At 42.2% G+C, this 27,614-nt stretch overlaps 1 protein-coding gene and 1 long non-coding RNA gene across 8 annotated transcripts in view; one reads left to right on the top strand and one right to left on the bottom strand.

Annotated features, from left to right (window-relative positions):
• SEC24B (SEC24 homolog B, COPII coat complex component) overlaps positions 1-3,263 on the bottom strand; it is a 117,670-nt gene extending 114,407 nt beyond the window's left edge. For 5 of the 7 annotated variants that reach the window (XM_036920895.2, XM_036920896.2, XM_036920897.2 and 2 more), the window contains exon 1: positions 2,933-3,244. In XM_036920895.2, coding sequence (XP_036776790.2) covers positions 2,933-3,059 — 127 coding nt within the window. In that variant the 5' untranslated portion in view covers positions 3,060-3,244. Of the gene's footprint in view, positions 1-2,705; positions 2,808-2,932 lie in introns of those variants that run through there. The other 2 variants (XR_008997818.1, XM_057502518.1) reach the window with 2 other exon arrangements.
• A 7,473-nt stretch (positions 3,264-10,736) lies between these two features.
• LOC130683820 (uncharacterized) lies at positions 10,737-20,290 on the top strand. Its single transcript, XR_008997819.1, has 2 exons — positions 10,737-10,818; positions 18,151-20,290. It is a non-coding gene; the product is annotated as an uncharacterized LOC130683820 (long non-coding RNA).
• The last annotated feature ends 7,324 nt before the right edge of the window (positions 20,291-27,614 follow it).

The following is a 27,614-nucleotide window of genomic DNA, read 5'->3' as shown; positions in this document are numbered from 1 at the left end:
TAATGAAGTCTTAATTTTCTGCCTTGAACCTTTCTATTCCCTAACCCTTTTCAAACAATGTCGAAGTTAGTGTCTGTTAACAGTTAAAGAATTGGACATGGAATTAGGAAGACTGAATTGGGCTTCAATTAATAAATGTTTACTGAACACCTGTAACTTGTTCCAGGCCCTGAATATATAGCAGTGAACAAGAAGCACACAAAACTGTACCGCTCACAAAGCTCATACAGGAATAGTTGAAAACATACCCTCTTAACCTTTCTGGATCTTGATTTTATCTGTAAAACTGGAGAAGTGGACTAAGTATTTTTCAGACTGCGTTCCAAAAACACCGGGACCTCCATCTCTGTTTTACCCTCTCTGCTTTTTTCCCCCACTATTTCTCTAATGGGGCTCTATACACAACTTTTTTGGAAAAATGTTTGATAGCCACTGAAGTAAGAGATATCAAGGTGCCATTTCAATTTTACAATTCTGTCTTCTGTGATGTTTCATACTAATACTTCTGACCTGTATCTTTTTCACCATTTGTAGAATTCCACAGAGATACATTAAAAAGGCAAACTAGTTTACGTAGGGTTAAAGAATAAATCACAAACCCAAATGACTGCTCAGTCTTTATCTACAAATGCTATTACCATGTAGCAAAAAATCTTTTTTTCTAAGATTAGCAAATGAAATAAAAACAGATTTAATCTTAATTCTCTACTTAAGCTATTTCCTCCCACAAAAACAACAAAGAAACTGACCTTAATTCTTTATCTTTTTTGATAAAAAGATATATTTGATAAAAATAGGTACATTATATTAGTTTCAAGTGTACGACTTAATGATTTATTTGTATTTTTTTAACATCTGTCACCACACGCAGAGCTTTTTCTTTTCTTGTGATGAGAACTTTTAAGATATATACTCTTACCCTAGCTCTTTATCTTAATTTCCAAATTCCTTAGCATGATATGTAAGGCCTTTTGGCCACCAGGTCCCTTTTAAGTATTCCTTTCCGATTCAGTACTTGGATTTTCCCTCCACCAGCACACTTTCTGCTTCTTGACTGCTCAGTTTCTGAAAATGCCTTGCATTTTCACACTACGAGACATTTGTTCATGCTTATAACCTCTGACCCAAGACAGCCTTACCTTCCTACCCCTACACACCAAATCCCTCAAGGTCGAACCAACTCTAAAGTCACCAAAATACAGGTCAACCTAGGAAGGAGAAAGGTAGGGATTCTGTCCTATCTACCAGGATAATGAAGCACCCAAATGGTTAAGTATGCAACAAATGTTGAAATGAATTGGTTATTATGTTAAAGGCAAGTAATAAACTGAGGAAATCGGGCCTCATTTGTATTTGGCTTTGAAGTGTATTAACTGATTTGTTCTTACTGATTTAACATCCTTATAACTGATATCCTGGCATTCTTTGGGCATTCACTACATTTCTAAGGCTAAGATAAATATTCGCCACTTTAAAAATTGTTCACTGAGACAATGCATACTTAGAAAATCAAGACAACAAGATCTTTGGATCACTGTTAAACATGGGTTTATAATATTCTAAAACACTTGGGATGGTTTCCTAAGTTGTGTGTGTTCTAGTTGCTTCACACACAAAGCTGTTAAAAAACAAGAATTTACGGTACGTTTACAAGAACAAAAACTGCTAACAAATAAAATCTTTATATATGTTCAGGACACAAGTGTAAAATCAATAACACTACTGACATTCAAAACCCATTACAAAAAACAATGACTATTGGAAATAAAGCATGCGATATTGACAAGCATGGCTGATCCAAAGGATACTAAGCTGTGACTTATGAACAAATTCAACCTCTGATTCTCAGGATTAAACGATAAACTTCATGTTTGAAACACATCAGTTTTAAAAATTCGACGTTATCTGAACTGATTTATTAAGCCCAGTAAGTTTTCAGGACAAACTAGATAAAACAGGTCAGTCCGACAATCGTATGAAAAGTACTAGTGTAGTTTTGTTCTTTTATAAACACAGGACAGACATAATTTTCTCAAGTATTCAGTCAGTTACTTTTGAGGGCTCTCAACTGAAATATTATCAAGTCTACGAAGAGAGACCACCACCTCTACCCCGCGGCCCCATCCACAAACATTCTGAATCCCAAGATTAGGGAATAGATATCCTGCAGATGATCATTTTTCAACTGAAACTCCTGCATACTCAAAGACTGCGACCTTAGTATGAAAGCGGCTTGCTTGCCTGTAGAAGGCCTTGCCTCAAATCAGGGTTATCTCCGGCACGTTTTTCTATTTCTGAAAGTAATGCTGGAATAAAGAGCCACAGAGATCTGAAGGAATTCGTTTAAATCGGTTTGACATCTGCTCCCTTTCAAACACGACAAGCAAACTCTAAACGCTCGAGCAGCAGCCGCAGCAGCAATGGCAGATCTTGAGGCCGAACTGGGTCAGGGTTACAGTTACACTTACGTTGCATATCGACACCCTTTTGTCTACAAACTTGGGCACTAACTTAAGTTCCCTTCAAGGCGGCGTGCTCGCTGGGCCGCAGAAATCAAAGCAATCTTCCCAAGACGGGAAGGGCACTACCCACCCGTGCACAGCAGCCCTCCCCAGACCTCGCGCTCCGCGCCCCGGCTTCCTGCCGGTCTCTCGGCGCAGGGGCTGCCGGCGCCCCGGCAGGACCGCAGGGGTTTCAGACGGCACCTGGGCTCCCGTCCGCCGCCCCCGCGCCCCCAGCGGCCTCGGGCCTCGGGTCCACCACAGAACCAGACCCGGCTGCGCTGCCCCCGGCCGGCGCCTCCCATTGCGCCTGCACCCGCCCGGCCCCGGCACGCCCCCACCCAGCCGCCCCTCCCCGCCCGCCCCGAACGACCGCGGAGGCTCCCCGCCGGCACTAGGCCCCCGCGCTACGCCCGGGCCGCCCGCCTCACCATTCTGCTGGTGCGGCGCCGAGCACGGGGCCACAGGCGCGGCGGCTCCCGAGGAGGCGGCTCCGCCAAGCTTGGGCGGGATCCGGGCGCTGGCGGCCGGATGAGGGGACCCGGCGGGGGCCGACATGACGGCACTGCTGGCGGCGGCGGCTCCGCTTCGGCGAGGTGGGCGGAGGGAAGGGAAGGCGGGGCCGGGGCGGCGAGAGGAAGAGGAAGGAGCGGGCCCGGCGTCACTGAGGGAGTCACCCGGGATCGCGGCTGGGGTACCCGCGCTCCCACGCCGAGCGCCGGGACCTTGGTCCGCCCGGCCGGGCCCTGCCGCGCGCCGCGAGCCCTGAGCTGCCAGACTCCCACCGGGTCGCTCCCCGCACGCGCGGGCTTCGCGCCGCCGCCTCAACGCCCCCTGCAGGCCGAAACCCGGCGGTCAGGACCGAGGCGGGGCCGGGGGCCGCGGCCTGGCTGCCAGCCCCCGACCACGGCTCCGGCCCAGGCGGAGCCATCGTCTCTTCGAGGCGAGAGGCATGGACCTCGGTAGGAGAAGGGAACCTGGGGCCCGCTCCCCGCCGGGGCGGAGGCCGGACACGCGGCGGGCCCGGGCCGGCGGTTCTGGAAGGAGATTCTAGGGCTGCGATGACATCCAGAGCCCAGGGCAAGGCCCGACTGGACTCACCCCACCCTTAGATACGGGGTTTTGTTTTGTGTTTTAATATAAAATTTGTCGCCCTTTAATATTCATTCCAAAGGAAATATGGCATTCAGCCTTCCAGTCTGTAGGGAAATTATAATCCTGGATAAAGGAAGAACATTTCTGTACGTTTAACACAAGAATTGCATTATCCAGAACTTTTCCCACTGACTTAAATCTAGGGAAGGGGACAGAGAAAATGGAGGAATGGAAACTGGAAAACAAACTTCATCTTCCTCATGAATTTTGCCAAGGGTTGGCCCGTCCTGTTGGTATTTAGAACAGAAGCAATAGCCTCCAAAGCAAAAAACTCAGCTTGCTTTGTGTACATTAGCGAAATCTGACTCTCTGACCTGTCCCAGCGCTATCAAGTCCTGGACTATATTGCTGAAGTCGTTTTGCCATCTTGGAATCCTGAGTGTGCCACAGTCACTCTGTGTTAGCAGTGAAATTGCTCAGGAACATTGAATTCGGATTGGCATCTCACAAGATGGTATTTCTGGAGCGATACGTCTAATTTGAATGAGTTTATATACAGCATAAACTGCGTTACTGTGTTGTGGAATAATGCAATGCTTTTAGGATTTTTTTTTCTTGAGGAACATTATGCTTAATAGACTGCCCCATTGTCAAGTCGCCTGCACAAACCCCATTACAGTCACTGTCCATCAGCGTAGTAAGATGCTATAGAATCACTACTTGTCTTCTCTGTGTTCTACAGGCCTCCCCGTGCCCCCACTACATTAGGTCTGCTAATAGTAATGCCCGTTTATTTCCCCTTATCTCTCCCTTCCCACCCATCCTCCCCAGTCCCTTTCCCTTTGGTAACTGTTAGTCCATTCTTGGGTTCTCTGAGTCTGTTGCTATTTTGTACCTTCAGCTTTTTTCTTTGTTCTTATACGCCACAGATGAGCGAAAGCATTTGATAGTTGTCTTTTTTCACCTGGCTTATTTCACTGGGCATAATACCCTCTAGCTCCATCAATGTTGTTGCAAATGGTAGGATTTGTTTTCTTCTTATGGCTGAATAATATTCCATTGTGTATATGTACCACATCTTCTTTATCCATTCATCCACTGATGGACACTTAGGTTGCTTCCATTTCTTGGCTATTGTAAATAATGCTCCAATAAACATAGGGTTGCATATGTCTTTTTCAAACTGGGCTCCTGTATTCTTAGGGTAAATTCCTAGGAGTGGGTTTCCTGGGTCAAATGGTATTTCTATTTTGAGTTTTTTGAGGAACCTCTATACTGCTTTCAACAATGGTTGAACTAATTTACATTCCCACCAGCAGTGTAGGAGGCTTCCCCTTTCTCCACATCCTCGCCAACATTTGTTGTTGTTTATCTTTTGGATGGTGTGGCCATCCTAACTGATGTGAGGTGATATCTCATCGTGGTTTTAATTTGCATTTCTCTGATGATTAGCAATGTGGAGCATCTTTTCATGTGTCTATTGGCCATCTGAATTTCGTCTTTGGAGAAGTGTCTGTTCACATCCTCTGCCCATTTTTTAATTGGATTATTTGCTTTTTGTTTGTTGAGGTGTGTGAGTTCTTTATATATTTTGGATAACAACCCTTTATCAGATATGTCATTTATGAATATATTCTCCCATACTGTAGGATGTCTTTTTGTTCTATTGATGGTGTCCTTTGCTGTACAGAAGCTTTTCAGCTTGATATAGTTCCACTTGTTCATTTTTGCTTTTGTTTCCCTTGCCCGGGGAGATACGTTCATGAAGAAGTTGCTTATGTTTATGTTCAACAGATTTTTTCCTATGTTTTTTTCTAAGAGTTTTATAGTTTCATAACTTAATTCAGGTCTTTGATCCCTTTTGAATTTACTTTTGTGTATGGGGTTAGACAATGATCCACTTTCATTCACTTACATGTAGCTGTCCAGTTTTGCCAACACCAGCTGTTGAAGAGGCTGTCATTTCCCCCTTGTATATATATATGTGTTATATATCATATGTTCATTGATGGTATTATGTTTGGGTTAATATCTGGACTCTCTATTCTGTTCCACTGGTCGGTGGTCTGTTCTTGTACCAGCACCAAATTGTCTTGATAACTGTGGTTTTGTAGTAGAGCTTAAAGTTGGGAAGCAAGATTACCCCTGCTTTATTCTTCCTTTTCAGGATTGCTTTGGCTATTTGGGGTGTTTTGTGGTTCCATATGAATTTTAGAACTATTTGTTCCAGTTTCTTTGAAGAATGCTGTTGGTATTTTGATAACGTTTGCATTGAATCTGTAGATTGCTTTAGGCAGGATGGCCATTTTGACAATATTGATTCTACCTAGCCAAGACCATGGGATGAATTTTCATTTATTAATGTCCTCTTTAATATCTCTTAAGAGTGTCTTGTAGATTTCAGGTTATAGATCTTTCACTTCCTTGGTTAGGTTTATTCCTAGGTATTGTATTCTTTTTGATGAAATTGTGAATGGAATTGTTTTCCTGATTTCTCTTTCTGCTAGTTCATCATTAGTGTATAGGAAAACAACAGATTTCTGTGTATTAATTTTGTATCCTGCAACTTTGCTGAATTCAGATATTAGTTCTAGTAGTTTTGGAGTGGAGTCTTTAGGGTTTTTTATGTACAATATCATGTCATCTGCAAACAGGGACAGTTTGACTTCTTCTTTACCAATCTGGATACCTTGTATTTCTTTGTTTTGTCTGTTTGCCGTGGCTAGGACCTCCAGCACTATGTTGAATAAAAGTGGGGAGAATGGGCATTCCTGTCTTGTTCCCAAACTTAGGTGAAAAGCTTTCAGCTTCTTGCTGTTACGTATGATGTGGGCTGTGGGTATGTCATATATGGCCTTTATTATGTTGAGGTACTTGCCCTCTATACCCATTTTTTTGAGAGTTTTTATCATGAATGCATGATGTTGAATTTTGTTGAATGCTTTTTCAGCATCTATGGAGATGATCATGTGGTTTTTGTCCTTCTTTTTGTTGATGTGGTGGATGATGTTGATGGATTTTCAAATGTTGTACCATCCTTGCATCCCTGAGATGAATCCCACTTGATCATGCTGTATGATCCTCCTGATGTACTTTAAATTCACTTTGCTAATATTTTGTTGAGTATTTTTGCATCTATGTTCATCAGGGATATTGATCTGTAATTTTCTTTTTTGGTGGGGTCTTTGCCTGGTTTTGGTATTAGAGTGATGCTGCCTTCATAGAATGAGTTTGGAAGTATTCCCTCCTCTTCTATTTTTTTGGAAAACTTTAAGGAGAATGGATATTATGTCTTCTCTGTATGTCTGATAAAATTCAGTGGTGAATCCCTCTGGCTTGGGAGTTTTGTTCTTGGGTAGGTTTTTGATTACCCATCCAATTTTATTGCTGGTAATTGGTCTGTTTAGACTTTCTGTTTCTTCCTCGATCAATCCTGAAAGATTGTATTTTTCTAGGAAGTTGCCATTTCTTCTTGGTTATCCAGTTTGTTAGCACATAGATTTTCATAGTATTCTCTAATAATTCTTCATATTTCTGTGGGGTCCATTGTGATTTATCATTTCTCATTTCTGATTCTGTTGATGTTTGTAGATTCTCTATTTCTCTTAGTAAGTCTGGTTAGGGGTTTATCTACTTTGTGTATTTTCTCAAAGAACCAGCTCTTGGTTTCATTGATTTTTTTCTATTGTTTTATTCTTCTCAATTTTATTTATTTCTTCTCTCATCTTTATTATGTCCCTCCTTCTGCCTACTTTGGGCCTCATTTGGTCTTCTTTTTCCAGTTTCAATAATTGTGACGTTAGACTATTCATTTGGGATTGTTCTTCCTTCTTTAAATAGGCCTGGGTTGCTATATACTTTCCCCTTAGAACTGCTTTCGCTGCATCCCACGGAAGTTGGGGCTTTATGCTGTTGTTGTTGTCATTTGTCTCCATATATTGCTTGATCTCTGTTTTAATATGGTCATTGATCCATTGATTTTTTAGGAGCATGTTGGTAAGCCTCCATGTGTTTGTGAGCGTTTTTGTTTTCTTTGTACAATTAAATTCTAGTTTTAAACATTTGTGATCTGAGAAGTTGGTTGGTAGAATTTCAATCTTTTTTAATTTACTGAGGCTCTTTGTAGCCTCAGTATGTGGTCTATTCTGGAAAATATTCCATGTGCACTTGAGAAGAATGTGTATCCTGCTTCTTTTGGGTGTAGAGTTCTGTAGATGTCTGTTAGGTCCATCTGTTCTAGTGTGTTGTTCAGTGCCTCTGTGTCCTTATATTCTGTATGGTGGATCTGTCCTTTGGAGTGAGTGGTTTGTTGAAGTCTCCTAGAATGAATGCATTGCACTCTATTTCCTCCTTTAATTTTTTTAGTATTTGTTTCATGTTTGTCTGTGCTCCTGTATTGGGTGCATACAAATTTATAAGGGTTATACCCTCTTGTTGGACTGACCCCTTTATCATTATGTAATGTCCTTCTTTGTCTCTTGTTACTTTCTTTGTTTTGAAGTCTATTTTGTCTGATACAAGTACTGGAACACCTGCTTTTTTCTCTCTATTGTTTGCATGAAATATCTTTTCCCATCCCTTCACTTTTAGTCTGTGTATGTCTTTGGGTTTGAGGTGAGTCTCTTGTAGGCAGCATAGAGATGTGTTTTGCTTTTTTATCTGTTTCTCTGTGTCTTTTGATTGATGCAGTCAGTCCATTTACATTTAGGGTGATTATCGAAAGATATGTACTTACTGCCATTGCAGGCTTTGGATTTGTGGTTACCAAAGGTTCAAGGGTAGCTTCTTTACTATCTAACCATCTAACTTAGCTCTCTTATTAAGCTATTATAAACACAGTCTGATGATTCTTTATTTCTCTTCCTTCTTATTCTTCCTCCTCCATTCTTTGTATGTTAGGTGTTTTATTTTGTACTCTTTTGTGTATCCTTTGACTGCTTTTATGAATAGCTGATTTTATTTTTTGCCTTTAGTTAGTATTTGGTTGGTCTGCTTTCTTTGCTGTGATTTTATTTTCTCTGGTGACAGCTGTTTAGCCTTAGGAGTGCTTCCATCTAGAGTATTCCCTTTAGAAAATCCTGTCGAGGTCGTTTGTTGTAGGGAAATTTCCTGAACTTTTGCTTGTCTGGGAATTGTTTAATCCCTCCTTTAAATTTAAATGATAATCGTGCTGGATTCAGTATTCTTGGTTCAAGGCCCTTCTGTTTCATTGCATTAAACATACGCCAATCTCTTCTGGCCTGTAAGGTTTCTGTTGAGAAGTCTGATGATAGCCTGATGGGTTTTCCTTTGTAGGTAATCTTTTTTTCTCTCTCTGGCTGCCTTTAATACTCTGTCCTTGTCTTTGATCTTTGCCATTTTAATTATTATATGTCTTGGTGTTGTCTTCCTTGGGTGCCTTGTGCTGGGAGATCTATGGGCTTCCATGGTCTGAGATACTATTTCCTTCCCCAGCTGGGGAAGTTTTCAGCAATTATTTCTTCAAAGACACTTTCTAACCCTTTTTCTCTCTTCTTTTTCTGGTACCCCTATAATGCGAGTATTGTTCCATTATGATTGGTCACACAGTTCTCTTAATATTCTTTCATTCCTGGAGATCATATTATCTCTCTGCCTCAGCTTCTCTGTATTCCTGTTCTCTGATTTCTATTCCATTAACATACTCTTGCACTTCATCCAGTCTGCTAAGTCCTTCCAGAGATTGTTTCATTTCTGTTATTTCCCTCTGTACTTCATCCCTTAGCTCTTGTATATTGCTCTGCAGGTCCATCAGCATGGTTATGACCTTTATTTTGAATTCTCTTTCAGGAAGATTGGTTATATCTATATCCCCAGGGCCTCTCTCTGGGGTTGTCTGAGTGATTCTTGACTGGACCAGATTCTTCTGCCTTTTCATGGTGATAGAGGTGATCCTAGGCAGGTGGCACGTGTGTCAGCTGGGAGAACAGAGTCCTTTTCTGCTTGCTGGTCACCTTGCCCTTCTTCGCTGCCTGTGTAGGTTACCCACAGACAGGAAGCAGACTCTGGGATAATCTTCTGAGCTGCCATGCGTGTGGCAGCCCTCGGGGTAGCCCAGAGCCCTGCAGGAAGTGGCAGGCGTTTAGGGTGTGTTCTCCTGCAAAAATGGCTCCCCTTCATGCCTTGCTCCAGCTTCCTCTGTCTGTGCCAGGCAGCTATGTGCCGGTGGCAGCCTCTGGGTCTGTCGTGGTTAGCTGCATGCTCAGAGGAGACTCTGTGTGGTTGCTGTGGGCAGGAGCACTCTCCGGCTGCTCTGCTGCTGTGGCAGGTTAGCCGGTTTGCTTGCAGCACCAGCTGGGAGGAATGAATGGCAGGCTGCTTATTGCCGTAAGGGCTTCGGGGCTGGGTTACCCGTCGGGGTTGGGGCACTTGAAGTTCCTTAGGATTCCCAATCTGCTGGGCTGAGTGTACCAGGACGATTTTGTCCAGCTGTTAAGCCCTTGTCCCTTTAAGACTTTTAAAAAGCACCCACTTTTATTTTGTCTGAGAGGAGCCAGCTGTGGGGACCTGCTCACAGTCTCCATCTCGGATTTTACTTTTCCGTTTCTCTAATATCCAGTACACCATGCTATGCGTGTCTCGGTTCCCAGTGCAGATTACTAGGGCTGGTTACTTAGAAGTCCTGTGCTTCCACTCCTTCCCCACTCTGATTCTTTTCCTCCTGCCAGTAAGTTGTGGTGGGGGGAGTGCTCGGGTCCTGCCAGGTCGCGGCTTTGTACCTTACCCTTTTCTTGAGATGCTGAGTTCTTGCAGATGTAGATGTAGCCTGGCAGTTGTACTGTATCTTCTGGTCTCTCTTTAGGCATAGTTGTATTTGTTGTATTTTCAAAAATATATATGTTTTTGGGAGGAGATTTCTGCCACCCTACTCATGCCGCCATCTTGAGCCTCTCTTCCTTTTAGTTTTTGCCATGAGTTAGTGATACTGGTGCCTCAGTGCACCAAACAAACAACAAATAGGATTCCAGTAGTTGGGTTTGCACTTTTCAGTTTTAATGATTTTCAACTCTACATCATGTTCATATATACAGAGGGGGCAAAGCTCTTTTCCTCCACCTTTCCAGCTGCTCCACACTAAAACATATATGAACAAAAGCTGACACTGCTTCAAGGAGATTACACAATTACAGTTCCCGCATTTCCTGGGAGTTCTTTGAAAAATGGCTTCAAAACATGCTCTGGATTAAGGGCTACCATTATGAAGGTAAGGCAATAACTAGACAATTGGCTTTCTGCCCCTGGAATGTATCCCCATGGGTATACAAAGCCCATTTCAATCAAATACATTGAGTGAAGGGGAACCCTGTCTTTTTAGGAGGGACTCCTTAAGAGGAGGACTGGGACCCTATGTTTTAACAGCTCTTCCCCATAATCTTTATCACCTCAGCTACTTCCACTTGTACACTAATTCACTATAGTATTTTCTACCATGTTTATAAGAATCTTTTGCATGACAGATCCTACATGACAGGTCGTAACGTTTATTAAAATGTTATTTCACTTTATTGCTTTAAGTTCCATGACTGCTAGTGAAGAAAGAGAGGATGAGGATAGAAGATGGAATGGATACTTAATAGTGTGCTAGGCACTGTGCTAGGCACTGTAGTTGTACTTTCTTCCATTTAGTCCTCACAATAACTCTGGAATATTTTTCTTACCCCCATTTTACCAGAGGGAACTAAGACCTAGGGAGTTAAAGTAATCTTAGTAAAATCACAAACCTGAAAATAGAACCGGAGATCAAACCAAAGTCTGTTTAGCTCCCAAATCTTTGTTCTACTCACTACAAATTATACTGGGTTAATTTACATTTTTCTTCCTACAGCTATGCTAAATTAATGGTGTACTATTTAGCTTGTGAAAAAATTTTCAGTTGTACCTATTGAGAATGTGTTCCAGTATTCTTCAGAATGTTGGATCTCAAAGTGTTTGAAATGCAAATGATCACATCCCAGCCTAGACTCACTTGTAGCGATGGGACTCCACAGCAAACTCTCCTGGTGATTTTCATGCACAGGAAAATAGAAGAAGCACTGCTTTTGAATAGCAAAGTTAAGCTCAATTGATTCATTCTTTTTTACATTGGGAAGTAATGGTCCTTTCCTTCGGAACATCTCTCCAATCTTCTGCCAGTCATTAAAAGTGATAGTTGTAATGCAACTACTGTACCAGGAATGCCAAATACGTAGTGCCTGTGTCAGTTCGGGTTGTCTGATGGCCACCTTGTTAAGGCAAATGCTGACTCCAAGTCTGTGTTCAATGAGAAAGTTCTGTAGTTGAAATTAAGCCCTGCCACAGGTGCAGGAGGGAAATTCTGACAGATGTGCCACTAATTGTCACCCCCAACTTAGGATTCCTGTTCTTTATAACAGTTGTGGGAGCCTTGGACTGCTGACCTTCTCTCCATCTCCAGTGCCAGTCCAGTTCTTGCTCTGTTGTAGCCTGCTTCCCATCTTCCTCAGCCCATTTCCTTTTTATTTTTTGATTCTTAGTTTTAAAATGTTTGACTTCGGTAGAACACCTTTTCTCTTTTAGTGGCAATCCTTCCCTATTAGCTATCCCTCTCCCAATATAAAGAAACAATTTTGTTCTTTCTCCTCCTTTATCTGATCTATTTACACATTTATTGCATTTTTCTTAGGCTGGTTATTGGGGATATAAAGATGAGTAAGATGTAATCTATCCCAAAAGATCCTATGCAGGATCTTTTATCAATATTCCTACTGACTTTCTTGTGTTTGGATTTACTGGGGTTTTTTTCCCTACATACTTGCTATGTTAATTTTTTTTTGTTCCTTGTGAATCTTTGCTGCTTCTTTTCATTATGGCCTTCTAAGTTGGCTTCCACCATTCATATTATGATGGGAAGAAATAATTTCACTAATATTCATATTATTTGATACCTTAAGTTGATGTCATATAACTGTCATTTAAGTCTCTATTGTCTAGGTCACAACTAGGATCCTAAAAGAAAAAAAAGTAGATGGAATTATTAGGCAAGTGATTACCACACAGTCAACCTTTGCATTGACAGGAAATTCAAGTTCCTACTAAGGATATTTGACTGTTATCTTAGATACTCTAATTTCTGCATTTATCCACTTATCCAGCCCACAGCAGGTTAGAAACCATCACAAAGCAGGAGAAGAAAATTCTGTTGATAAAGGCATGCTGAAAGCAGCAATCACTATTAGTTGGCAGAACAAACAAAGGAAAGACAAGAAAACTGGAAAAATGGAAGAATTGAAAATGCACAGCAGTCTGAAGCAATTAGCTAAATTGAACAGCCCTATATATTCCACTAGGAATATGATAAACAGCTCACAAGTCTCTGCCATCTGAGAATTTCTAATCTGGTATTCTGAAGAGAACTGGATTGCAGGGAGCTCTCATTTACTGAGCACCTACTATGTAACTTGAAAACTCTTAAGGCGATATCTGTCTGTACATATGCCTATTAGTATATAAATATATAAGCACATACATACATACAGATAGTCATAGCCTTGACTCTCTCAATTACAAAGAAAAACCAAATTGTGCCCTTCATTCTGTTTTAGGAGACAGTGGGGATATACAACCCATTTTTGGAACCTTAGAAACCCTTAACACATGAGGAACAAGTTATGTTCCCAAAGCTCCATTGTTCTTTAAGTCCCAATATTTACAAGTCCAGAGTAAGTAGATGAACTTACCCTCCTAAGCCACATAAGCAAGTCCACAAACAAAGGTGAGCCAGTTTTTTGAAGCTTTAGAACCAAGCTTGCCCTTCTCTTTTTTGCTGACATTTAGTTGTGAAGTCATGCCTCTCAAATTTTAATATGCATGTGAATTATCCAAGGAGCCGGTAAAGTGTGTTTGTTTCTGATTCGGCAGGTCTGGGATGTTCCCAGATTCTGCAGTTCTAATGAGCTCCCAGGCAATGCTGATGCCTGATTCATGGGCCACATGTTGAGTAATGAGGTTCCAAAGGGCACCTTGTTATTTACATTTGAAAGTCCACTGAAGGAAAGAACCAGCCTTGATGACCTTATGGGGACCACTCAGCCGCTGCAGTGGACCCACCTGCCGCCACCACTCCCGTCGATGTGGCACAGACTGAAGTGGGCCTGGCGTTCCCTGACTTTCTGCAGCAGCAGGGCTTTCTTAGGCCTTTAAGGTACTGACCCACCTCCTACCAATGTTTGATGGGTGCCCAGTGTTGACACTGATCACCTTGCCACACATTCAGCAATGTTTCCATTTTGTCAATTACCTTTCCTCTTGCTGATTATTGTTTGCTGTAGAAAAATAGGGTATTAGCTGTGACAAGATACTATAGACTGGCCACTTAGATAACAATTACTTTCTCTCAGTCTGGAGACTGGAAGCCCAAGATCAGGGTGCCAGCACAGTCAGGTTCTGGCGACAGCCTCTTCTGGTCCACAGACCACCCCCTCCTCACTGTGCTAACACTGCGGGGAGAGGAGCAGCTCTCCGGTGTCTCTTAGTAGGGTGCCAGTTCAGTCAGATCAGAGTCCCACCCTTACAACTTCTTACCCTTCATCACTTCCCAAAAGGCCCATCTCGAGACAGTCACATGGAGGGGTAGGGCTTCAAAGTAGGACACAGTTCAGTCCATTGCAAGTGGCATCTTCATTGTGGCATGGTTGACTCTTTTTCCATTAGAATTGTTTCTACTTTCAAATGCTCTGTCCCATTTCACAGTATATCTCATGATTATGTTTCCAGTCTTAAATCTGCTTTTACCATCTTCTCATTCAAAAATGCCTTCAAAATTCTCACTGCTTTTTCACTGAAATAAATGTTGGAATTAATTTGTATAAGATACATCTAAAAATTAAGCTAATAATAGGTTACAAATTAGTAAGAAGATGACCCAGATCAGAACTTCCCCACCTGCATGGTAGGCCCCCAGTGGGCTGCAATGCATTAAAAGAGGTGACAAAATATCAGTCCTCCTTAGATGCTGGGACAGCTGAGGGGGCCTTTGGGTGATCCCCAGGCTAGGCAACTTTGGCAGCAACACCTTTGCCTATTTACCCCACAAAAATACTCATATTCTAGCGTGCCATTACGTGAAGGCTGGGAAGCACCCATCTAGACTAAAATTACTACTCACAGTCTTCAGTGCCATCTGCTGGCAGCAGGCAAAGTTGATATAGGAAGTAAATTTATTTTTGTTTATGAAACTGTAAGTTCAAATATTCTAAAAAGGATGTTTCTGCATTACAGAGGATTTAGTTACTTTTTTTTTTACTAGTTGAAAAAATAAATTTTAAATCACATGAAAAAATCAACTGTGTGAAAACAATTCTCTCCTCCAAAAATGCCAGATTTTTAAAAAGTCAAACAGGAATTCAGTTAGAGACGACACTATGATGACAAGATATTTTAAAAACTTGTCATAAAAAAAAGTCCAGAAATTTGAGGGGTTTGGGGCTAGAGAAGATAACACCATGAGAAATGGTAAACTCTCTAAAATATTTGAAAACTTTCTACTGAAGAGTGGTAGCTCTGTTGTTTCAGATGTCAGAACAAGGACAAATGAGTTTAAATTAGATACATGAGATATGTTCAAGTATCAGATTCTGGGAATCCTGAAAAAGGCTTCCCCACATTGGGAGGGAAGTTCAACTACACACGCTCTACACTTTCTCTCAATTCCAGATTCCATAACCTGTCATTTTATTTGCCATTTGGATTTCATTTGTTGTGATATTTTCAATGATTACAAAAATTTTATTAATATCCTTAAAGTCTTTAAAAGCACATCCAACTAAAATGCCAATAAAATGTAAATCTCTGTTCAGGGCTGAATTGTGTCCCTTCATAATTGGTATGTTGAAGTGCTAACCCCTAATAACTCCGTGGTGTCTTTGGAGACAGGACCTTCAAAGAGGCAATTAAGGTACAAGGAGTTCATATGGATAGGCCCTAAGCCAGTGTGACTGGTGTCCTTATAAGAGAGGGTATTAGGATGCGCACATATGTTCTCAGAGGAAAGACCTTGTGAGGGTATATCTAGAGGGCGCCATCTGCAGCCAAAGAGAGATGATTTAGAAGACCCCAAACCTGCTGACACTTTTTCTTGGACTTTTAGGCCCAAGGACTATGAGAAAATGAATTTCTATTGTCTAAGCCATCCAGTCTGTGGTATTTTGTTATTGCAGCCCTAGTCAACTAATACAATGTCCTTCCTGTGGGGTTCTTTTCTTTCCTCTACATTTTGTTCAAGGACTGAAGAAGATTTTCTTCATTTTCTTGGTTCACTGTCTCTTTCAAAAAGGTTTTTTCTTACAACTTTCTTCTTCACTAATGAAAAGTAGAAATCAAGTTGATTCTTGTACACAGTTATTATGTAATGAACTAAAACCAGCCCTTATCATTACTCTCGCAGACTTATACAACATTATGGAGCTTGAACTATAGGAAATTGTTATGGTAGAGGGTTATTTTAAACAGGAATTTCTCCCATGAGATTTTCTCCTTTTAAGTATAACAAAGTAGGGGATAATATTCTGTGGAAATTCCCTCTGAGAAAATTTCTCTGGAGAAAAAAATGCAGGAAGAGAGGTATACATTCTAAGGGTCGGCACATGCTTCTTACCAAGGAGATAAATGGTTAGCCTTTGGTGTCCTCTATCTGTGGTTGGTGTGCAGGGCCACAAGAATTGATAGCTTTTCAACTTTTACACCACTTGGGATGAAGATGGTGAACAAAGTAGAAGCAAAACTGTGATAGAACAACAGGGACTGGGAGATGGAAAGAAGAGGTGGGGAATTTTAGCTGTGAGTAGGGAACTTGGGAGAGAAGAAGGGTAATATAGAGGTATTGTAGGAAGCTTTACTTCTGACTTTTTTTGTGAAAGACCTCTGTATTACATCTTTAAGGCAACTCATAATAGAATATTGTTTATCAAATTAGTCTCATAATCACTGAACGGGCCCCCCCTGAGACACTGGATCCCATGGTGCCCAGCTGCAGATTACACAAACAACCCGAAAGGCATCTCTAGGCCCATTGGTTCTTGTTTCTTGCATCCGGGAGATTTATGATATATAAGCAAAGTCGGGATTTCTTGTCTACTTTCCAAGACAAAAAGAATTCTTCCTTTGTTTTCCATGGAACTCCAATGGAACTGTAACTTGTAGAGCTGAAACCAGGTCATATAATCCATATATTTTCTCTATAACTAAGGGCAGAGAAAGTTAGCAAGTTTGGTATCTATTAATTTCTCCCTACAACTAGAATTTGGAAAATATGTGTTTTGAGGCTTACTCTGGATTTAGGTAACATTTCTTGTGTGTGTGTGTGTCTGTGTGCGTGTGTGTGTTATGCTGTAATCAGCCAACCAGGTTAAAGCAGCTAAAAACTTGAATGGTTGCAAATACATGAGTTCTTCATAGATAGAAAATAAAGACGTTTTCATAGTTTATTTGCACGTGTATAAACTAATGGGTATTGTTATAATTTTGTTCCATTATCAATTAAGCACAAGTATTAGGAACTGTACAGAAACCACTATAATTAATAGCATGTTCACCTTTAAAATAAGGTAAAAGTTGGAGGCAAAAATAATAATTGTTGCCATTTTTTTATCACCTCCTGTGTGCCTGGAATTGTTTTAGGTACTTTTTGTTCTCACAGAATCGTAGGTATTTAAAAAATAATTCACTGCATGAGAACTCTGAAACGCAAAAAGATTGAAACCCCCAAGATCCCAGTTATCTCAGTAATTCAGTGAATAGGATGAGAAATAGGGGCAGTCATAGAGGAAGAAGAGAGGGTTGCCTAAAAGACTCCAGAATCTAAAGGTATGCGGTCCAGTCTCCAGCAGCTGATGATCTCCACTAAGCATTTTCCTTCGTATGCCTTAGCTGGATTCCAAAAAGTGTAAGACCTTTTAGCACATTGAATGAAGAAGGCCACTTTGTGTTTCTTCCCCAAGTTAAGAAACTTCAATAAGCAGATTACTGAGAACTTAAAAAAATATCTTAGTAAACTCAACCCAGGCAGTGGTCTTTCAGTGCCATTTTGTTTCATTAAAAAAATATCACCAGAAAATGTAGTCTAATTAGATTACTAAAAACACTTTGTCATTAACGTGTTTTTCTGAAAGTTTTTTTTGGAGGGGCTTTTTAAAAAGCCCAATATCCGAGGCTGTAAAATGCAACTGTCCTTTTCCGTTTAACACTTTGGTTTAAAAACATTAGAAGTCCCACCTCCCTCTTCCATCCTAATTTTTCCTCCTCCTTTGTGGCGCGGGTGGGCTTCCATCGCCATCTTGTGGACAACGTGGAGATGTGCTCCGACTTGAGAAGACTACAGGACATGAAGAGGAGTGTGATTAATGAGAAGAGTTTTATAATGGTGCAGTTAATCTGAAAGGAATGCATGGGAGTATAAAAATTAAATGGATGAAATATGGTTTATTTCTTGGTAGTTAGAAAAAGCAAGATATTTTAAGTGTTAGTTTACAAACTAGGATGATTTGGAACCAAAGTAATTAAAATATTCCTTAACCAATTCTAGAATCCTTCCGGTCCACACTCCCAGTATATAACATTTCACAGACAACTCCAGCACGGTGGGCCAACTTAAATAAAGATGTTTATCCATCGGTCTCATTTGAGGGGACAGGGAGTTCTGTATCTACATCTGACGGTAGTCGACAGGATTCCTCTGAACCCGAAATCTGTCATAATGGATGCAACCTTTGGGAGGGCTGCCCCTAGAAATGATGGAGAGAAGTGGCGCTCACGCTGCGGGATGTGTATCTACACTCATGTGGTAATGGAGGCACCACCACAGCTGCTGGCCACGTCGACCCCGGCCTGTGGCCTGAGCCAAAGGCTGCTGCTGCCGCCACTGCTATTGCTCCTGCTGCCAGCTGGAGCCTGGTCACAACTATGGAAAGGAGCAGAGGTCTGGGTCACCTTGATAGAAGAGCAACTGGCTGCTGTGTACCATGCCTTGTTTGCTACGGAGCCCATCAACCAGCTCTGACCAAGGTGATAATCACCTATCCCATCGCAGGGTGCAAGACTGGACCCAAAGGCCACGGAGTGGCACGGCACAGACACCTGAGTATCATGTGACTGGCCATTTGCTTTTGGCATCCCCAGGGAATAATGAAGCAGATGCATTGGCCCAGGTGTGCTGGCTAGAAGGAAAGCCTGCCTCTGATGTGGCCCAATGGCTACATCAGTGTTTGTTGCACATAGGGCCAGAGACAATGTGGACTGTAGCCTGTCGGTAGGGCTTGCCATTGACCTTTGAAGAAGTCAGCCAAGCCCAGGAGTGCCCTGCATGTTGTGCAGATCAGCAAACTACCAAGAGGGGCCTAGAGCATCTCTTTGCAGGCTATGGCCGGCTGCAGGTGATTGAGAGCAATCAAGGCACCCTCTTTACTGGACATGGGTGCAGCAGTTAGGAATAAAGTGGAAATTGCATGTACCATATAATCCTACTGGGACAGGCATGACAGAGAGGTACAATGGTTTGTTGAAATCTGGCCTTAAGTTGGACACCAATAGTCTACAGGGTTGGTCAGTTCGCCTATGGACGGTGCTGCAGCGTTTGAATGAGAAGCCATTTAAAGGAGCTTTGAACCCTGTGGATATGCTCATACACCTTGCTGCCTCTCCTGTACAATTGTATGTCCAAACCAAAGAAAAGTTATTGAAGCCAGGATATGGCCAGCAGAGTAACATCCTGCTGCCAGCCCCTACTGCATTAAACTCTGGAGACACTATTGAATGGATGTGGCCCTGGACATTTCGACACATGGACCAGCAATGGCTGGCCCTTCTGGCACCTTCGGGAAAAGGCCTGGAAACTGGCTTTGTGTGTATTCCTGGAGTAACAGCAGTGGCCCCCAAAGATCACGGTAGTGTACCCAAAATGTCCAGGAGCTAAGAGCATCTTGCAGGGAAGTTTTGTTTTATATTTATGGCCAGTGCATGTACCTCTCGACCCATCTGTAACTCCCACAGAGAGAGGGGTGAGAGTCTGGTATGCTAGACCAGGGTGAGATCCCATTCCTGCCACTGTTGTATCACAGGACCACTCTTTGCATGTATCCTACCTGATGGACAAGATTTGCCTATGCTGGTGTCATTAAAACGTGTCTTATTGCCCTTAAGGTTATTTCCCCCTGTAGTCCTTGTGGCCTGAATGCGCCCCCTGGCTACAGCTGCTGCATGATGATTGCTCTGAACCCTCAGCTGCTGCCTGCCTATGGAATGGATGAGCTATGGACTTAATCTGCATAAGACTTTGAACCTAGCTGAATCCTCTGGCTTGAGGATTATCATTATTTTATTGCTGTTGCTATTGTATGTCATTAGTCTGGTCGCAATGCTCCAGTTTTCTCGCCCAGGGACCATTGCAGAAGAGGGGGAACGAGTAGATTGTAAGGCAAGATTTCTGGAGTGATGGGCTATGGGTAAAATTTCAATATTTACAGAATATCTCACCTGGCTTTAGTACATTTGCATATCCTCAGGGGTGGAGAGAAGTTCATCTCCATGTCAATAGGTAATTACCTGGGCAACAAAGGGCTTATTTGTACCTGAGAAGTGAGGGGAAGAGCTGGTTTTGGTTCTGCTGGAGCTGGAAAGAGAAATGGCCCTGGACTGGTTTGTAAGCAATAAACGGATTTTAAACTTTATTTCTCCCTTTGACTGATTTTGGTTTTAGAGGTATTTTGCCCCAGGACTTCCTCTCCCCAGACTTACAATATCCGTTTCAATTTCTGTAATCCCACTTCTACAACCAAAATTTCAACATTAAGGATCTATTACTTCCTGATAAGATTGTCCTATTTTCTTTAATTTTGAAATACAGGTGATTCTCATTGGAATAACACATCCCTGAAATGTTAAGGTGGAGATGTGTTTGGGGAATGTGAGTGGCAGAGGAAAAGCAGGCTGTAGTTCTGGTCACCAAGTAGCTCCAACTCTCCATCCAGCATGTGGTTAGGTTGCCCTTGGTGGTTAGACGGCCATGGGACCCTTTCTAGTCAATAAGTTTTTGGTTAAGATTTTAAAAGTCCATATGGTTATGTGAGAGTAAGCAGTTGACAATAGACAGCAGAGAGATCAGAAAATTCAGGGATCTTCATAGGAGGGAAGGGGGTCTAATTTCCTTTGTCATTTTCTACTAGTAAGACAAAGGAGGCATTAAATATATGGCTTGCTCAATGTCATCTACAATAAATATATAACAAATGGTATGAGATGTAATGAAATATAATGAAACGAAATTTTTTCATACTTACCAAAACATATTTAACTACATAAAAAATGCTTTCAAAACAGTCAGTTTGGTTAAAGATATGCTACCAGTACACAAAACACTGGAAATCACGAGCCTCCATGTGTCCACAGCCCCAATGCCTCCACCTGCTGGCCAGGCCTCACGGATTAGTAAGCCAGTACGGAGAAGACTGGAGCTGCCTAAAGAGCCTCAGCCCCATAAGTGGTCGTAGCTGATGTGGCTAGGGATGAGTTCTAGGCCCTTCATGTCTGCCAAGTCCTATCAAACCTGACCCTACCCAGTCTACATTGTATTACTGACTATTACATTGAGGCCAGCCCCTCAAGACATTTAAGAAGGTTTCCTCCTTCTAAAATGCTGGCCAGTGGCTCTGTGTAGTGGACATTGTATTAAGTTCCTTCTGTCTAAGTTTATTTAGTGTCCATTCCTTCCTAACCTATCCTCTACTCCCCTACCCTCATAGTTACAGGGATGACTGTTAGCCATGCTCTTGCTACATGACCCTACAGTTGCCTGAACTAGGAATAGGCACTTGACAGAAGTTGGGTAATTCAGAGTCCCTTCATTCTCATTTAGGGACTGAATAAAAGAATCTAGTCTCCGTCGGGAATCTCTCTTGAGTGCCTCCATTCACGCTGTAAATTCTGGAGCTCTAGGGAGCTATCTTCAACCTTAGGGAATGTTTATCAACAGAGCTTTCCTCCTCTGCCTGTAATCCATCATTGTTACCAGGCAAGAAAAGAAAGGAGGAAAAGGATGCAGGCCACTCTGATGGGGGAGCTGAAGCAGAGAGGTCGTGCAGGGGGAGCAACAGAACACTCCTGCCAGTGAGGAAGGGCCTGATTCCACTCATTACAGAGTTTCAACAGCCGTCCTACTCCTTGCAATAAGAAACTGCCCTATCAAAGCTAATTTGTTTCTTGCAGTCGAAGTTTTTTCATGCCTCTAGATAAAGTTATTAAAGGAAATGTCATCAGAATCAGTTCACAAGCCGATCACTGAATCTGTTTGAATGCATTATAATGGGCTTTCATGAGTTTGTTGACATTTAATACAGCAAATGTGAAAATGCCTATTCTGTGCAGTGCACAGTACTTGTCAGCATAGGAATGCAAAGATTAGTAGCCAATACTTTCTTTGGGAGATGAAACAACACAGACAATAATAGGTAATAAATTCGGTGACAGAAGTGTGAGTAAGTGGTTTGTAACAGAGCAGAGTGATTTACTCAGATTGAAAAAAAGCTTTATCAAAGGCTTCAGAGCTAACAACCTGCCGAGTAGTGTGTTAGATCTGGAGAAGTGATGCGGAGGAAACATGACCTCTTACTTCAAGGAGCTCTGCTGTCTTCACAGGGTGGGCGCCAGCACCTTTGGCAGCAAAGGGCCCCCTAACCGTGCTCTGTGGTTTGAGAAGGAAATCGGAAGAAGTGCCATCTGAGCTGGTACTGGAAGGTATAAAGCTTAAGTAGGATTTGATGAAGATGGGCTAAAAGAAGAAAATCTCAAACCACAAACAACAAAAAACTGGTGTGGAGACAGTTCTCTTAGCAGCAGTAGACATTAACTCGCAGATTCTGTTACGCTCTGTTTTCCTGGTTTTCCTCTTTACTTGTCTGGCTCCTTCTCAGTGTTTTTGGTGCTGAATTCCTTCCCATGCAAGGAGTGTTCTAACAAATGCGGATCATGAGTCCTGAGCTGTAGTCAGTGAGTCCTGTGGACCAGCTGAGGTCTGTGGCCTCCATCCAGTTTCTCTCTCACCTCCTGGGGGGCTGCTGTGGCTCATGTCCCCCAGCTGTTCCATTGTGTCCCCAGCCAGCAGTGGGCTCCTGTGACAGCCACATCTCCTTGGAGGACTGAATCTCAGGTTTGGTGGGAGAGATGCCTCCATATTTTGAAATTTCCTTCCTTGTTCGCTGTCTGTTGGCTTTAGGGGTCATTGTGTTTCTGTTAAACTTTTCTGGTGTGGTTTTTGTCTCCTGATCAGACCTTGGCTACTATGAGGAGGCAGAGTGAGGGGCTGAGAATGACTCCACAATAAGCACAAATCACACCAAAAAAAAATGACATAATTTGACTTCATGAAATAAAAGACTTCTGTTCTTTGATAGACACCATTAAGAAAATGAAAAGGCAAGTGAGTCGAGTAGAAAAATATTTGCAATAGATATTTGTGACAAAAGACTTATATATAGAATATAATAAAGCATCTCAAAATTGAGAAGATTGTTTTAGTCTACTAGGACTACCATAACAAAATGCCACAGACTGGGTGACTTAAACAACATAAATGTATTTTCTCACGGAATTCCAAGAGCAAAGTGTCAGCAGGTTTGGTGCCTGTGAGGCCTCTCTCCTTGGTTTCAGATGGTGCCTTCTCTGTGTGTCCTCATGTGGGCTTTCCTGTGCGTTCACATGTCTGCATCCAGATCTTCTGTTCTTATAAAGGACATGGAGACACTTACAGATCATAAGGTCAGAGCAGTCTCTGTATTGTAATAGTCCTCTCCTCCTAATATAATAATCCTTTCAAATACAGCCTCTCCTTCCTCATGTCCAGATTTATTTTTATTTGGCATTTCCTTCCTGCTTACCATGCATTTAGCAGTGGGGCAATATAGTAGGAATTAAGCAAGTGAAAAAAAAAAAGGCAATTACAAGCCAGTAAGAAATGTATTATGCAGGGCCTGCTACATAATTTTTGGGATCCACCGCAAAATGAAAATGTAGGATGTCTTGTTCAAAAATGCAGGGGAAAAGTGCCTCCTGGAGGTGTTTCTCCAGGAGGAAGGGGTTCCCTGCCCTGGCAAGTTCCCTATGAATTCAGTGGAACCAGTTCATAAAGGTAAGGGCAAGAACTTGAGCTTTAAAGGGGATTTTATTCTCAAGGCAGTAGTTCTCAGTCTCTTTTCTGCTCTGGCTTCCCCCCACCAGCCGTGTTCTCTCCTAGTCTTCCCTCCAGGTTTCCCTGCTCCGCTTTCCAAGCTCCCTGATCTCAAACTCACACCACTCGCTCCCGGAGCCCTCTACTTCCCCGCCCCTAGCACTGTGAGGAATTCTATGGGCGGGTCTCTGGTGACTGGCAGACGCCTGACCAATTACATACCAGGAACTCTGGAGAGGTGAGAATGGGTGTTTCCTCTCCACCTCCTTCCCTCCATGACTGTCCAACCCCTCTGTGCAAACAAGCTTTTATATATATACAGTGGGTGCTATTAAGGCCAGGCAGAAATCCTGGTCAGAAATTCCCATTTTCTCCACGGAAGAACTAAGAGGAAAAGGAACTATGGGTTTCCCTGTATTTCCCTCTCCTTTTATGTCATCATTTTCATCAATAAGTAATTGGCCAAAACCACAAATTTATGTGAATAAGAAAGGACATGATAGGGCTCCTTGGTTGTTTGTGTTTCTTAAAATGACATTGTCATTTTTTCTGCACGCTGCAAAGCAAATTCCTGTTTGAAAAAAGAATGTAGCTTTTTGGGACTGTAAGCACCTCCCCTGCCCAATCAAAGACCTAACGTGTTTCCTGCATACTGGCTTTGAGTCTTGTTGAAACCCCGTCTCTCCCACCATCACCAACTCTTTAATGCAAGCTATGGTCTTTCACGACCTGGACTGCTACAGCAGCCTACTGACTAACCTATCTGCATCCGTTCTTGTTCCTGTAAACCATTTTACGCACTGCAGCCAGGGGGAGCCTCTGAACAACAAATCTGATCATATTATCTCCAAGAAAAAACCCTTTAATGATTTGAGAGTAAAGATAAATATGATTTATAGACTCCTGCAAATCTTGCACTTACATTTTTTTTCAGTTTCAGTTTGCAGCATACTCTATACAAACACTCTCCATTCCTCAACACTGGCCTTGCAGCTGTTTGATCACTCCATTTCTCTTGACCTTTTCCTAGAGAACTCTTCCCCACTCCATCCCAGCCCCTCCTTCACCTAATTACCCCTCTGTTAGGCAGAAAGATGGCATGAGCATCTGGGGAAGGGAATGATAAGGTTCAAGGGAAAAAAACTGCCCAGACTGCCCACGTGGGGGTCCCAGTGAAGAGTACAGGCTTTGCAGGGAGATGACTTCGGGACCAGGCCAAAACGGTCCCAGCCAGGTCCCAAAGTGACACAATGGACCAAAATTAAGAACCACCAAACCACACCTCCTCATATTCCCATTAAAATAAAACTGTGGTTTTTACTCCGCACCCGCCATGGGCTTTTCTGTGTGCATTTTGGGAAAAGACATGTGCACCACAAGGACTAGGTTTGTAAGTAGAGCTGTCAATCAAATGGTCTCACCCTGTCAAGCAAAGGAAGAGCCTCCCCTCTAGATCAGGGTAATAGACGCTCCCCTTAAAGTTCAGGGCCTTTGTCTACCTTGACTCTGGCCTACTCCTCCCTTGGAGTGTATTCAAGGAAAACTTTCCCTCTGTTTCACTATGTCTCTGCCTTTAAATTCTTTGTTGCAGGGGAACCCTTACCAATTCCATTCAGCTTTCAGGTGAAAGTTCAAATATCCCTTCCTCAAGGAAGCCATCTCTTATCTCTGACAAGTTCTGATCTTCTAGTGATTCTGTCATAGAACCATCTACCTCTCCTTTGCAGCATGCATAACAGTTGCAATTTTATGTTTGTTTTCACAGTTATTTGATCATTATCTTCTCCAGTGTATAAAGGAAGGAGAGGAAACCCTTTCATTACATATCTTTTGTTTGTGTTCATAACTCTTATATAGGTATGATTGATCATTTATTCATGAGGTTACCAAAATAGTGTTTCTTTCATGCAGACCTTGTGTGTTTTGTCTACTGTTATACTCCCTACACCATCCTCACCTAAAAGCTTTCCTGATACATAGTAAGGAGTTTAACAACGAATCATTGAATGAATGGTAGCAAAATTGATCAGATTTTGCCTTTTAAATTCCAAAGAACTGCTGATTTCAGTAAGTGCTTATGTACCATTGCGAATAAGCACATTCTCCTGGTATCTGAACACTCCCTCCTTTTCCTTTGCCTCAGAATTTCACCTTAGTCTCTTTCAAAATCTCATTTGCAGATGGGGGTGATCCGCTGATCCTCTAAGGCATGGAGTTTGAAGGAGTCACATGATTTAGCTTTAGCGAGCTTATCAGTTTCTCTCCTTATCCCCTCACTTAGGCGGCCTTCTTTTCCTCTCTGTCAGTGACCATCCTTGCTGATATCTCCTCCTCCTTTTCTTTCTCCACCAGTCATGTAGTGTTTCCAACATCTGTTATGATTTAGGGGACTCTTGCCTGGAAATAGAAGTTCTTTCCAGACCATGATATAAAATTCTAGTAAGAGCAAATTAATGCATATATAGCAGGAAACATTTCACAAAAAGTTGCCCTGGCAGTGGACTGTTGTAGTAAAAAGAGGCATTTGCCTGTTATTTAGTCCCTGTAGCCTGATCATTCCTACCCAATCAGGACTTTCCATCACATTATGCGGTTTGCTGCTCAGGCCTCAGCAGACTGTGGGGATTACAATATGTACATTGGCACTTGTTATAGAGCAAGTGCAAACAGCTGGGTTTCTTGCTGTTCCTCCAGTGCCAAGATATTATTCCTCATAAGGCCTTTTAACTGCTTTTGCATTTAGTAACATCAGTGAAATCAGGGAAATCAAACATTTTATCTAGTGGTTTGTTAACTTAATACTATTTTCCAGATGTTTTCTAGAGCTGTTCCTCAGATGTTGATTTGTGGTGGCATTGATATTTTCTTTCTTTAGCATTTTATTTTTTTTGAGCAGTGATACTTAATTTACTTAGGGAAATGTCTTTTCCCAACTCTTTGTTTCTGATGACACACAGATATTTTGTGCCTCCTGTTAATCCCACAAACTAAAGGTCTTGGCTCGATTATAGACATGACTAGACAATAGAAGCCTTAGAAGCACCGCTGCACCAGACTTTCACTTCTGGCAAGGCTACTAGATACTCTGAGAGAGTACAGGTCAAGAGCATTTTAGGGCTGGGGGATTACTTACTCTGATCCCCTCTTCATTCATAAAACATAATGAACTCGTAGATGCTAAGTGAATTTACTCTGGGCCAATCAGTGGGTTGTTAGTAAAATCTGTACTAGAACCCAGATCTCCCAGATAGAGGGAGAGAATACCTTTTTTTCTGTGCATCTCACCTGGAGATGTACATGTGGTTTTGCTTGCCACCTTCATTGACCCAAGAAGTTGGCAAAGGCGGCTCAAGACAGCATTCTTGAAGAGACTGCAAATTCCTGCTGCCTGTCTACAGGAACCATCACTCTTTCTTGGTGAATAGCCCGCAGCATGGCGCTCTGCCAGCCCTCTCTTCTTACAGGCTTGCCCAGAGGCATGTGGTTGCAGCCACTCTCAAGTAAAGCCATTTTGCCAGGAACCATTTCTGTGTCTCTACTGTCCAATCCCTCCTTTCTCCCCACAGGCTCCCTCCTACCACACAAATCCACCAAGGGCCTCAAAGCTTTGTGATCATCTGTCCTCTCCATAAGGAGAGACAGAAAGAAAGAATCAAGTTCAGTATGCTGTAAGACAGAAAAGTTTTGAGAATTTGACAGCAGTTTATAAATAACTCAGGATAGTTGCTGCTGACGATGGGAAGTATATAAGGGAAGTGCCATCACAGAAAAATGTATTCTGTGAAGATGCAGAATGACAGCATACAGTCCAAACCCCCAAAAGCTTAACAGAA

Source organism: Manis pentadactyla, chromosome 5 (genome assembly GCF_030020395.1).
Source record: "Manis pentadactyla isolate mManPen7 chromosome 5, mManPen7.hap1, whole genome shotgun sequence".
NCBI lineage: Eukaryota > Metazoa > Chordata > Mammalia > Pholidota > Manidae > Manis > Manis pentadactyla.
The sequence above is the reverse complement of the archived record's forward strand: the minus strand, read 5'-3'. Positions and strand labels throughout refer to the sequence as shown.